The sequence below is a fragment of the Spermophilus citellus genome, assembly GCF_964194105.1.
Source record: "Spermophilus citellus genome assembly, chromosome: 15".
NCBI classification, from domain to species: domain Eukaryota; kingdom Metazoa; phylum Chordata; class Mammalia; order Rodentia; family Sciuridae; genus Spermophilus; species Spermophilus citellus.
The window spans coordinates 65,015,070-65,029,273 of NC_138195.1; the positions used below are offsets into that span (position 1 = coordinate 65,015,070).

Below are 14,204 nucleotides of genomic sequence, written 5' to 3' on the forward strand. Positions count from 1 at the left end.
TTTCTTGCCCTCTTAAACATTTTTACCTAAAGATTCTGTTCACCATCCTTTTTGTAACTAGGAAGGATATGCAACATATTTCTTATCAATAAAATACAAGAAAAAGTCTGTTGCTGCCACTTTTGTATCCTTCTTTCTACTCAAAATATAGACACATAGTGTAGGTAAGACAAAAATTACTTTGAGATTGTAAGATTTAATCATGAAGATAAGAACTAGTATAAGTACAATGTTTTTGTCCATTTTCTCTTGCTATACCAGACTACCAGAACCTGAGTAAATTGTAAAGAATAGAGGTTTATTTTTTCCCAGCACCTCTCATTGTTACATTGGAGAACAACATTCAACATAAGTTTTGGAGGGAACAAACAACATGCAATCCATAATATGTGGTGAAGGAAATGGAAGGCACTGAGTCTCTGATAATAGCATGGTATTGGCAAAAACACAGACATGAAGAAAAATGATATTGAATAAAAGACACAGTGACAAATCCACATAGACACAGCCACCTGGTGGCTACTTGACACAGTTGCCAAAAACATGTTGAAGAAAAGAAATTATTTTTAACAAGCAATGCTGAGAAAACTGGATATCCATATGTAGAAGAATGAAACTTGATTAGTATCACTCACCCTCCATGAAAGTAAACTCAAAGCAGACCAATGATATAGGAATTAGACCAGAAACTCTGGAATGGCCAGAAGAAACCTAAGGTGAGAATTCTAACTTCCTGAATAAGACATCTAAAGCTCAGGGGAAAAAAAACCCCAAGAATCAGTAAGTGGGATAGCATTAAATTAAAAAGCTGCTTCACAGCAAAGAAAACAGGAGCATGAATTGCCTTCAGAAGTGGAGAAAATCTTTTTTTTCTTTTTGGTACTCTTCTGAGAGGGGATTAACATCTAGAATATATAAATAATTTTTAAAAATCCTTAACATCAAACAGATGACCCAATCAGTAAATGGGCAAATAAACTAAACAGACATTTCTCAGAAGAAGGAATGTAAATGGCCAACAAATATACAAAAAAGAAAAATTTCAACCTCCCTTGTGATCAGGAAACTGCCAACCAAAGTCACACTGAAATTTTATCACACTCCACTTAGAATGTTAACCATCAAGAATACAAATAACAATAATTGCTTTGGAGGATCTCAAGGGAAAGGAGCATACATTTTCGGTCAGACTGAAAATTGGTACAACCACTTTGGAAAGCAGTGTGGAGATCTGCACAAAGCAGAAATGAAACCATCATATTCCTCAGCTCTTCTACCCTTTGATATTTACCCCAAAGACCTAAAGTAAGTATACTGTAGTGATGCATGCATACTGGTGTTGATAGCAGTGCAATTCACAATTACAGGTTATAGAAACATCCTAGATGTCCCTCAGCAGACAAATGTATAGAGAAAATGTGATAAATATATACAATATTCATCCTGCCATAAAGAAGAATAAAATTGTGTCACTTGCTGGACAATGGATGAAAATGGAGAATATCATGTTAAAAAATAGCCAGACTCAGAAAGTCAAAAGTTCAACGTTTTTGCTTATATGTAGAGGGTAGAGAGAGAAAATAGAAGGTGAATGAATAGGTACATGAAGAGGATCAGAGGGAAAAAAGAGGGGAGGGTATGGGAAAATTACTGGAGCACAGAATCTAACAAATTATGCTATGAGAATTCCCCAGCATCCCCCAGTGGAGAGAGTTAAAGTAGAAAAACCATGACAGCTTACAAAATAATGTTTGAACTTCTTAAGTGTTAAATTACAAATCCCTGCAATTTATCTTTGTCTTCATATTGCACTATTTTTCCCATTTTCCCCTTTCTTCACTTTACATTTTTTTTGCTGGTTCTTGGTACAATTGCTTGTAGATTAACCAAGACCAATTAGCTCCTTGGGCTATACTATTCACTTGGTTGGTGAGTACCCATCCTGTGACTTACTCTGGACAGAGAGGGGACACTAAACCAGAATGGGGTAAAACAATCTTCCTCTCAGAAGGTTCTGCAATTGAAACTCCAGGGGGGAAAGGCCTCTATTTCTAAAACCTGAGCAAGAAAAATAAATTTTCAATAAAACACATATTACACCAACTACTTGATTCTGATTTCGAGGGTCTGCTCAAATTTTGTGTTTTGTCAGAATTATCTCTAATTTTATCAATTAATTGGATCCTCTCTTAGTATATCATTTCTTCTCTCTGATATCCTTTCCTTTCCCATATCATATCCTCTATATTCACCTCATTTTAACTTGTGTGTCCATTCTTTCCAACACCCTCTTTTTTCCTTTTTAATTCTTTATTTTTAATTTGTCCAACTTTCCAATGAAATCTAATATACCACTATTAACACTGAATTTTCTCAGCCCATTATAAAACAGTACTCATTAGTCAATAGAGTTTTAGTGATCAGTAAAAATAACTTCTGTAAACATTAGGTTGCTGTATGGTTTGCTCTTAAATTACCATTGTATGAGTGGCTACTTTCTCCTTTCAAAGGGATACCAATGATACGAATGATTGAATTACTATTTTAAAATTCTAATTGGATATGGAGTCAAGGGCTTATTACTGAGACATAACTACTTACAAAGGACCCTCACATAAAACAGGAAGAGGAAACCATCTCAACAGATGACCAAAACAGGACCCCAGATAACATGAGCAAAAGGGACAACAGGATATCTACAAAAAGTATGTAACTTACCAATAACTGAATTCACAGATTTAGATGCAGATGAGGTGTCAGAGAATTAAAAACTTTAATGATTAAAATGATCAATGAACTAAAAGCATGCCTAGGAAATTAAAGAGGATAGAAAATATCAGAAGTGGAAGAGCATTTCTAGATAAGCAGAAATTATAGATAGCTGGATGAAGTAGGTCACTATGGGCGCAACTTTAGGTTTATATTTTGTCCATAGTGAGTGGAGCTGTCCTTCTGCTTCCTGGTTGCCGTGACCTGAACTGCTTTCCCCCACCATGCCTTTCTGTCATGATGTTTTGCCTCATCTTGGGTCCAGAGCTGTGGAGTCGGCCAACCAAAGACTGAACCTCTGAAACCGTGAGCCAAAATAAATGTTTCCTTTTCTATGTTGTTCTTGTCAGATCTGGAGTCACAACAAAGAAAAAGTTGACTAAAAGAGAAATTGGTATTGGAAATGGGGCCATTGATATGACTAACTTTTCAATGTGGCTCAGAAGTCTTTGGAATTGGTTTGATGGGGGAGAAATCTGAAGTTTAGAGATGCAAGTTACTAATCCCTCAGAATGTTGTAAGTGGAACTTAATGGGTGATTCTGGTGAGACCCAAAGACCAGATTGTAGATAGGACTTTGGAGAGTTAAGTGGGGCTAATCAGGTTTCAAAGGATGGGACGCTTGGAAATTGAACTGGAGGACATTTATATTATGTTCCAGCAAAGAAATGGTCTACATTTTGCCAATGTCCTGAGACTTTCAGTGAGGCTGAATTTAATAGTGCTAAACTATTAATCAGGCAGAAGAAATTTCAAGGCTGCACAGCATTCAGGCTGTGTCATGGATCTTGATAGTGACTTTTAGCCAAGTGTACTATGATAATCAGAAGCAGAAAGAAAAGAAGAAAGATTTGCAAAATTGTAGTTTGGCCGAAAAGTCCAAGTAGAACTGGGGCTACAGAATTTGTGGTTTTTAAAAAGATTATAGCCAGTAAAGAGATGCTAAGTACTTTAAAAATGGACAATAGGAAACATGGCTTGAGAGCCTTTCAGGAATTAGGAAAATCACATCTACCTCAGGGTTAAGGGTATAAAAGTAAAAATTTCTTTGAGCAAAGACCATGGGAATACCCTACTTGCACAAGGAGCTAGGAAGATATTTCAATGTGCAGAATAATGCAGTCAGAGAGACTGCTGTATCCATGGTCCCTTGAGCCTTGTTTGCTTCTTTAGATGGTGGCAAATCTTGGTGTCAACCATGTAGTGTTGGTACTGCATTAATGCAAGATTCTGGAATTAGGGAGTCATGAAGGATTCCACCAAGATTTCAAAGGAAGATCTGTGAGGACAGGCAAAGTGGAGCAGAGTCAGATTCCTGTGCAAACAGCCCCTTAAAAGGCAATTTATGATCATAAATGAACTAAACACACACTTCTCAAAAGAAATACAAATGGTCAAGTGTATAAAAAAATAATCAGCATTTTAGCAATTAAGGAAATTCAAACTGAAATGACACTGAGATTTAATCTCCAATTAGATTGTGTGTCATCAAGAACACAAAAAATAATAAATGCCAGAGATGATGTAAAGGAAAAAGTAAGACACTTTTACACTGTTGGTGGGATTGTAAATTGGCACAACCAATATGGAAATCATTATGAAGGTTCCTCAACTACTAGGACTGGAACCACCACATGACCCAGCTATACCACTTCTCAATAATCATCCTAAGAAATTAAATAAGAAAAGGAAAGTTGGGGAAAATCCCATGAAAATCAATGGGAAATCAGTAGAGTAGAAGAAAGGGAACAGGGGAAGTGAGGAGGTGAGAGAAAGTGGAAATACTAGAAAATTATTTTGATTGAATGACATTGTGATATAGTGTGCATGTATAAATATGTAACAACAAATCCTACCACTATGTACAACTGTAATCCATCAATAAAAGTAAATGGAAAAAAGAAGCAATAAGAAATGTTTGAAAAAAATGTGAAGAAAAAAGAGCAATTTTACATGGTTGCTACGATTGTTGATTAGTTTAATCACTATGAAAATCACTATGAAATTTCTCCAAAAGAGTAGTAATGGAAACACAAAATGTCTAGTCTATCCAACTCCTTGATATTTATCCCAAAGAATTAAAGTCACATCTTTAGCAATGCAATGCATACACATTTATAGCAGTACAGTTCACAATGCCAAAGTTATGAAACCTACAGATGTATCCATCAACAGATGGATGGATAAAGATCATGTGGTCTGTATACACAATAAAGTTCCACTCAATCTTAGAGAATGAAATGTCATTTTCAAGGAAATAGATGGAACTGGAGAACATAGTGCTAAGTGAGATAAACCAGACTCATAAAGTGAAGGGTCATGTGTTTTCTCTCATATGTAGCAGTTAGAGAGAAATAAAAAAAATAAAGGGACATTGTCACAAAGGGAATGGGGGAAAGGAGAAGAGGGAGGAAATGAGAAGTATATGGGAAAGAAACTGACAAATCTGTGCTATGTGCATGTGTGATATATCACAATATATCCAACTCTTATGGATAATTCTAATGTATTAATAAAAACCTTTAAAAAAAGACAACAGTACAGAAGTAACAACTCAAAGATGGTAGACTAACAACTTCCATGTATAAGTCCTGAAACAACTGACCTGGTATGAACTGTCTGAAGCAACTGTTTTGGAACTCTGGAATCTAGGTGATAATATAGAATCCAGGGAAATATTTGATTAAGAAAAGTTCTCATAAATCTCAGTGTCTCATGAACCAGCTACTCTTCCCCATAGAGCAGCATCCACGGCAGGCAGCTGTGAGGATATTGGTCTGCATTCCTGTTGCATCTGGTTGATGTTAGAATGGGCAACAGGGATCCTGTCCTACAAAATCCACCTTTATATGTTTTGGTCATTTGATCTGAATTACTGAAGAGCCATTACACAGTCTGGCCATTGTAGAGTTTCCCATTCTCTTATACACTGTGTACAAACAATCATTTTAATTTGCATTTTGTGACTCCAAATTTATATTTTGTAGCTTATCTATAATTATTTCCTTATCACCTGAGGTGTGAATTTTGTCTTTCATCAGGTAGATTATTAATATCTATGGAACAGTATCCATGTATTCTAGCTGTTTAACTATTCAATTTTAATTTTTCTATGATAATTCATGCATATCTATAAAGTTGACATGTGCTTACAGTGCTTGTCAAGAATGTCTTGCCTGACCACTGAACTAGCCCTAGCAACCACAGATTAATCAATGAACCACAAAATGTAGAAGCAATCAGATAACTGAGCTGTTGTTCACATTCTACCTCTTCCATTTTAATCAGGAAGCAGTCGATGAAGTCCCGAGGATTGTTCATATCTAGGGATTCTTGGTGTTCCTTTATTTTATTCAAAAAATACTGGCATAGATCAGAAGAATTCTTGAGAAATGTTTTATGACTCCCTGGGAAATAATCAATGAGAGCAGGAAAATTGTTGCAGACCTACAAAATAAAAACATTTATTTATTAGAAACAGATAAGAAAAACGTGAATATTATGCCTAGCCCATCTTAGAAAATATAAATTTAAAGTTTTTTTTTTTCTAAATTGGTTTCCACCTTGAGGGAGAAGTTTTCACTGTATGTGTATAATAATCCCCTAGCTTATAGAAAGATTACAAGGAGAGAAATATGACCAGAGGATCAGAAATGATAACCCTTTCCTATATTCATCCATCATCTTTAAGGATAAAAATTTATATAAATTTTCTCCATTTTAAATCTAATTTTTCTCTACAATCTGGAAATATAGCTTGGTGTGAATTACCATGACTGATACTTTGTAGATGAGAACAGAGTTTAGGGGAATTTGGGTAACCAGAGAAAGAGTACAATGCTTGGTAATTATGAATGATTCTCAGTAGAGGGAAGAGAACAGGGAGAGGGAGAAGGAGAGGGTCAGGGGAAGTGGTGGGGACTGAATTAGAACATATTATATTCCATGCTTTTATAATTATGTGAAAATGAATCTTATTGTTAAATATAATTAAAAAGAACTAATGCAAGTTAAAAAATTAAAAAGCACAATGCTGTTCTCTGATTTTTCTTATATGAAGCACCTCAGAAATAGAGTAAATACTAGATAATAGTGAAGGTTTCAAAAATACTGTGAAATACATTTGGGCATGAAGTAACTATGCACAAGATCTCACAATCGACTTATGAAGAATGCAGGACCTGCCAACTAAGCATAAGGCAAAAGTATCTATTGAGAATGGTACACACTGAAATGCCATCATTTTATTAGACTAACTCTATTACCTTGTCAGGTCAGATGCCATATGAAATGTTATGGTTTAGATGAGAGGTGTTCCCCACGAGCTCGTGTGAGAAAATACAAGAGGGTTTAGAAGTGAAATAGTTGAGAAATGAGAGTCTTAATTGAACCAGGGCATTAATCCACTTGTGGTGATTAAGGTGGTGGTAACTCTAGGCAGGTTGTAGCTGGAGGAGCTGGGTCACTGGGGGTGTCTTTGGTGTATACATCTTGTCCATGGTGAGTGGAGTCCCTCTGCTTCCTGGTCCAGTGCCCTCAGATAATTTTCCCCACCACACACTTCTGTCACTATATTATGCTCACCTCAGTCCCCGAAGAATGGACTGAGACCTCTAAAATTATGAGCTTCAAGAAACTTTCCTTCCTCTCAATTGTTCTTTTTCAGGCTTTTTAGTCAAAGATATGAAAAAACTAACTAAAGCAAGTATCAAAATTCTCTACCCAGTTCAGTTTCCTTGCAGCATCTATGCCCCCATTTTCCCTCCTTAATACCCTAAATGAAGGTATATCTTTTGTGCATATGTGTGTGCTTGTCTAAGGCTGATTTTTTATTTATTCTTTTCAGTTATAAATGATAATAGAATTCATTTGGACAGAATTATAACAGCATAGAATATAATTTATTCTAATTCTGTCCCTAGTACTTCTCCTCTTCCTCCCTTCATCCTACCACTATTCCATTCCCTCTACTATTCTGACCTTTCTGCTATTTACCTTTTTTAGATTAGTGTTCTGTGTATTTACATGATGGTGAGATTCACTATGGCATATTGATATGTGTACATAAGAATGTTAGGAAAGATTCCTTTCATTGTCTTCCCCTATGCCTTCATTCCTGTCTTTCCTTCATTCTCCTTCATCTACTCCACTGACCATTTTTCTATGCTTTTTCTTTTATTTGACCCACCTTATTTTGGATTAGCTTTCACATATCAAAGAAAACATTTGATCTTGGTTTTGTGGGACTGACTTATTTCACTTATCACGATAGTGTCTAGATCCATCCATTTACTGGCAAATGCCATAAAGTCATTCTTCTGTGTGGCTGAGTAATACTCCACTGTGTATATGTACCACATTTTCTTTATCCATTCATCTCTTGTAGGGTACCTAGGTTGGCTCTGTAGCTTAGTTATTGTGCTTCAATAATCATTCATGTGCTGTGTCACTGTAGTGTGGTGATATAAAATCGTGTGTGTGTGTGTGTGTGTGTGTAAATTATATTCCATGCTGTTATAATTCTGTCAAAATGAATTCTGTTATCATGTATAACTAAAAAGAACCAATAAAAACAACACATGACATGCAACACATACACAAAAAATAAATACCTTCATTTAGGATATTTATACACACACACACACACACACACACACACACACGCACGGAGGAGTGGAAAACTGTGTAAAATTGCTGCTTCATTAATAGTTTTCTGAGAATTCTCCATACTGCTTTCCATGTTGGCTGCACCAATTTGCAGTCTCACCAACAACGTATGAGTGTACCCTTTTCCCCATATTTTTGCCAACATTTATTGTTACTTGTACTCTTGATAATTGTCATTCTGACTGAAGTAAGATGAAATATCAGTGTAGTTTTAATTTGCATTTCATAATTGCTAGAGATGTTGAACATGTTTTCATATATTTGTTGAACATTCATTTTTCTTCCTTGGAATAGTGTCTGTTTAGTTCCTTTGCCCACTTATTTATTGGCTTATTTGGTATTTTGGTGTTGTTTTTTGAGTTCTTTGTATATCCTGGAATTAATGTTCTGTCTGAGGTGCAGGTGGCAAAGATTTTCTCCCATTCTGTAGGGACTCTCTCTACATTTTTGATTGTTTGCTGTGAAGAAGATATTAGTTTGATACCATTCCATTTATTGATTCTTGATTTTACATACTGTGCTTTAGGAGTTTGTTGAAGAAGGCGGTTCATAAGCTAATATTATAGAGTTTGGGCTACTTTTTCTTGTAATAGGTGCAGGGCTCTGGTTTAATGCTTAGGTCCTTGATCCACTTTGAGTTTGGTTTTGTGCAGGGTGAGAGATAAGAGTTTAATTTAATTCTGTCACATATGCATTTCCAATTTCCCCAGCACCATTTGTTAAAAAGGCTATCTTTTCTCCAACATATGTTTTGGATCCTTTGTCAAGAATCAGATAACTGTATTTGTGCCAAGCAAAGTGATGAAATTTCTAAGTGGTGATTGGAGCGCAGACCTTGTGAATGATAAGTTCTCCACAGGGGTCTAGATGTCCACTGAGTGACATGATTGTAGTCATTTGTACTCCATTGTAGTCACCAAAGTACTTTATAAATATTAGGCTTTATGGGGTATTAGGAAAAGCACTGGCCAGAAAGCCAATAGGTTTGCATGTCATCTCTACATGTGGAAATTCATTTTCCTGTGCATAAAGTGAAGGACTCAGTCATATTTTCCTGATGCTCACTACATGACACCAAACTCTGGGTTAGACTGTGGTGTCTAGATTCCCTTCACTGCTTGGACCACTAGAAGTTTTGACTTGTCAAAGTAAAGAACATAAATGTTTTCTCAGGAAGAAGGGGTAGGATATTGTCTCACCTGGATCCATGGGGAGCTCAGAATAGCCACATTTTCATTTAATTTCCTCATTAAGTTTAGAAAATCCTTATCTTTATAATCAAAACGATTATGGAAGACAGTGGAGCAGATCACATTGCAGGGAGCACAGCCCAGGAGAAAGGTAGGATCACAGGGTGAGGCTAAAGAAGTGGAAACATTAAAAATTATCATTAAAAATACAAAAAAATGTATTTCTCTTTGAGATAACAGGGAAAGGTAATTGTAGAAACTCTAAACAATATCTATTTAGAAGATCCCTTGACATGAAAATATTCAGCATGCTAAAAAATTATCTCTTTTACTTTAGTCTCAAATTGACTTTTACCTTCTAGCTAGTTTAATAATGGTTAGGAAATGCTCCATTCAAATCTACCATGTTTTTAAGCCATTCTAACCCAAAGTTACACTTATTTGGAAAACATTTTAAAAGATCACTTTAAAAACCTCTATTAATTCAATTTCAGTGTAGAATCATATTTGTCATTAAACCTGTGCATAATTAGGAATTATATAGAAAGCAAAAGAAATTAGGGATGATCATTGTATATATATATATTTTTATTTATCTCTCTCTCTCTCTCTGTCTCTCTCTCTCTACACACACACACACACACACACACACACACACACACACACACACAGTCTTTACCTGTGCTGGTTTTACATATGAATCTTTCATATAGATGGTGACCACTGAAAGACCCATGTAAAAAACCAGCATAGATAAAGACCAAATAGAGAGAATATATGTACAAATTTGTATATTTGTGGAACAGATGAATATAAGCAGAATACATTCAAGTTTTATGAGGAAAAAGGCAAACATACATAAATAATGACATGCATTTATAAACATAAAAGTGACAAATTTTTATTTCAAAGTAAATTTGAGGTAACACAGAGGTTAAGTTCATAAACAGAATTTGAGAGAGATGGAGAGAAAAATTGAGAGGGAAGTTTTTCCATCTTAGGAAATAGAGCCTGTCATCTTCAATTGTCTCAAAATCTAATCTATTTGGCCATCCTGCCCCTTGTGACCTTCTTGATAATTTCTCTGAATCATATAGTCACCAGTAGAACAATATAGTTTAGCTAATTTTAATGCTGGCCATCGTTTTACTCAATCCTGTCATTTTACAGGTGAAGAAACTAAAGTAGTAAAAATTAAAAAATTAAAGTAGGAAAATGTTCTTTTTGGGGGGCTCTATAAAAAGGAAATTACGAATAGGTGAACAATAATTTTTATTTTTTTAAGTATCCAATATCAAAACTACAGATTTAAAGTTTACTTGATTAAAAAATATTAACCAAGGAAGTGAAAAACCTCTACAATGGATATTACAAAAAGAAATTGAAGAAAACACACACACACACACACACACAGAGAGAGAGAGAAAGAGAGAGAGAGAGAGAGAGAGAGAGAGAATCTCCCATGTTCAGAAATTGAAGCTTTAACATAATTAAAAGGATCATTCTATCCAAATCAATTTTCAGGCTCAATTCAATTCCCATAATTACAGAACCAGAAGAAACCATCCTAAAATTCACGTGGAAGCACAAAAGAATCCAAACAGTCAAGACAATCTTGAGCAAAGGAGCAAAGCTGGAGGCAGGACAATGCCTTACTTTAAAGCCCACTAAAGAACCACCATAAGCAAAACAGCTTGGCACTGGCATTAAAATAGGCAAATAGAACTATGGAAAAGAAAGGTTATCCCCAGGGGGTGAAAAACACATGCATCTATACTCAACTGATTCTCAACAAAGTTACCAAAACTTATATAAATGTAGCATGCAGAAAATTGCAACTTGACCCTTATCACTCACCTGTACAAAATTAACCAAAATGGTTCAGAGACCTTACTGTAAGACCTGAACCGCAAAATAAACTAGGGGAAAACACCTCAACATGGATTCAAGTGATTTTTTTTACATGATCCTATAAGCAAAATAGGCAAATAGATTACATAAAACTAAAAAGCTCTTAAACAACAGTCAATAGACTAAAGAGACATGCTCAGAATGGGAGATAATATTTGCCAAATATTCATCTAACAAAGGATTAAATTGACAATATATAAGGAAATAAAAAGTTAACAAACTCCAAGTAATACACTTAAAAATGGGCAAATAATCTTAATAGGCACTTCTCAATAGAAGATATGCAACTGACCAATAAATACATTTTAAAAATGCTCAATATTATTAGCCATCAGGAAAATGCAAGTCAAAACTAACGAGATATTATTTTACCCTTGTTAGAATGGCTATCATCCAAACACAAAAAGAAAAATAAGAAACACAAATTACCACCACCACAACACCGAATAACAAATATTGGAGAGGTATGTAGAAAAAGGGCACATTATATTGTTGATGGGAATGTACATTAGGATAGCCATTATTTTTTTAAAAAACAGTATGGAGTTTCCTCAAACATAAACAGATCTTCCATATGATCCAAGTTCTGGTACATGGATGAAAGAAATGAAATCAACATACAACAGAGATTCCTGCATGTTCAGGAAAATTATGACACTCTAAAAACTAAGATTATATTATAATGTTTATATCAACAGATGAGTGAAAAACATGGTCTATTACATATACACGATGTATTTGTATTCAGTCATAAAGAAGAAAGAAATATTGCCATTTGCAGCAAAGAGGAGAGAACTGGGGGACCTTATGGTAAGAGATCAGAAACAGAAAGCCAAGTATTGCATGGTCTGATGTTGAGAGCCACAGCCAAAGGGGCCCCAGCAAACTTCCAACTGCCAGCAAACTTCCAGCTGCCGGCTGATGATTGACTCATAGCAGCCCCAGCAACATCTAGTTGATTGGCTCTTCTGCGGTGATGTTCATTGGGCTGTTTCCCTGCCCTTCAGACTGCCAGCTGATGATTGGCTCACAGCAGCCCCAGCAACATCTAGCTGACTGGCTCCTCTGTGGTGATGTTCATTGGGCTGTTTCCCTGCCCTTCAGACTGCCAGCTGATGATTGGCTCACAGCGGCCCCAGCAACATCTAGCTGATTGGCTCCTCCACGGAGCTGCTCATTGGGGGACTTCTTTGGCTCCGCCCACAAGACCCAGCCAATCAGCCTCAAGAGCAGGAGGATTGTGGGAGGTGGTGAGGTTTGTGTGTGGGTGAGAGGCTTGTGGGAAGCCGGTGGTGGCAGTTGGGCTCTGAGGGTTTTTTCCTGAAGAGCTGTTTTGTTTGGTGTTTGTAGTTCTAAAAATAAAGTTAGTTTCTTTTGACAAGTGGCTCCTGAATTGTGCCCAGCCAGACTGCGGCATTTGGTGGCTCGCACGGGCAGCGACTGAGGGTAAGTAAACTGCTCGCCCCTGAGGGCAGGGCGAGAGGATGGATAGCCATTCTAAGTTTCCTCTTTTGTTTTGCTTCATTTTTGTTTTAACTTGCCTGTCCCTGGAGGTGAGTGAGACGGAAGAAAAACCGCTCACATCTGAGGAAAAACTATTTGCGTCTGAGGAAAAACTATTTGCGTCTGAGGAACAGATAGGGAGAAAGGACGGATGCACATGTCAGGAGGATAGAAAGGCTGTCATAATGATTTTGTGTGGTTCCATTTTTATTTCATTCTGTCTCAGTTTTGTTTGGGGTTATCTTGTTGGGTTGTATTATAGTAGAAATACGGGATCAGCAATTAGTAAAAAACAAACCGAAAGACTGTTAAGTAAATTGTTAGAGGAAGGAGGCATCGCAGTAAAATCAAGAACAGTCAGGGCATACGTTGATACAATACAACAATGTAGCCCATGGCTTTTTAAGGAGGAGTTGTTAGATATATCACAATGGAACCATCATGGTGAAGATTTAAAAAGAATAGAAAAGAACAATCCAGGGACTCTGCCAGTTGGCACATTGCCATTGTGGACGTTCGTATCTGGTTTACTTAGTCCAAAGCCTTCAGTTCAGACAAAGGTAGAGGAAGGAGAAGACATAAAGATTCAAGTAAAAGAGAAGGTCTTTCGAGCTAGTGAGACAGAGGAAGGAAGTTTAGAGCAGAAAAAGCCATCAGGGGAAAAGTTACAACAGGAGACTGCTAATAACACCTTTCTATCAGAGAGCGTAAGTGTCCAACCATCAGCACCACCTCTACAGGAGACTGCTACTAACAGCATTCTATCACCAGAGGACATATCAACAGCACCACCTCCATATGCTAGGAGAGTCCCAACCCCCGCAGTTGATAGTTGGGATCCTGAGACAGGATCTCAAGTATGCCCTGTATTTGAGGTAGGAGGGCAGCGAATTTACCAGGGTTTAAATTTCAAAACAGTGAAGGAGCTAAAAGAGGCTGTAACAACCTATGGTCCTCAAGCACCCTTCACTGTAAGCTTAGTCGAATCCATTACCAACTTAAGCATGACGCCAGCAGATTGGGCTAATATGTGTAAAGCTGTGCTAAATGGAGGACAATACCTGTTATGGAAGGTTGCCAATGAGGAATTTTGCAAGGAGACGGCTAGGCGAAATGCAGCAGCTGGTTATTCTCAGAGAAATCTAGATATGTTGTTAGGAAAGG

At 36.6% G+C, this 14,204-nt stretch overlaps 2 protein-coding genes across 7 annotated transcripts in view; one reads left to right on the top strand and one right to left on the bottom strand.

Annotated features, from left to right (window-relative positions):
- The window catches only part of LOC308634127 (cytochrome P450 2C18-like), a gene marked incomplete at both ends in the record, with an annotated part of 318,512 nt that overhangs the window by 167,279 nt on the left and 137,029 nt on the right, over nt 1–14,204 (top strand). The window lies entirely within an intron of this gene.
- Nucleotides 1–14,204, bottom strand: part of LOC308634132 (cytochrome P450 2C9-like) — a gene marked incomplete at both ends in the record, with an annotated part of 37,609 nt that overhangs the window by 10,617 nt on the left and 12,788 nt on the right. For 2 of the 3 annotated variants that reach the window (XM_081267727.1, XM_081267726.1), the window contains 2 exons: nt 6,040–6,216; nt 9,636–9,796. In XM_081267727.1, coding sequence (XP_081123853.1) covers nt 6,040–6,216; nt 9,636–9,796 — 338 coding nt within the window. The remainder of the gene's footprint in view (nt 1–6,039; nt 6,217–9,635; nt 9,797–14,204) is intronic. The other variant, XM_081267728.1, reaches the window with a different exon arrangement.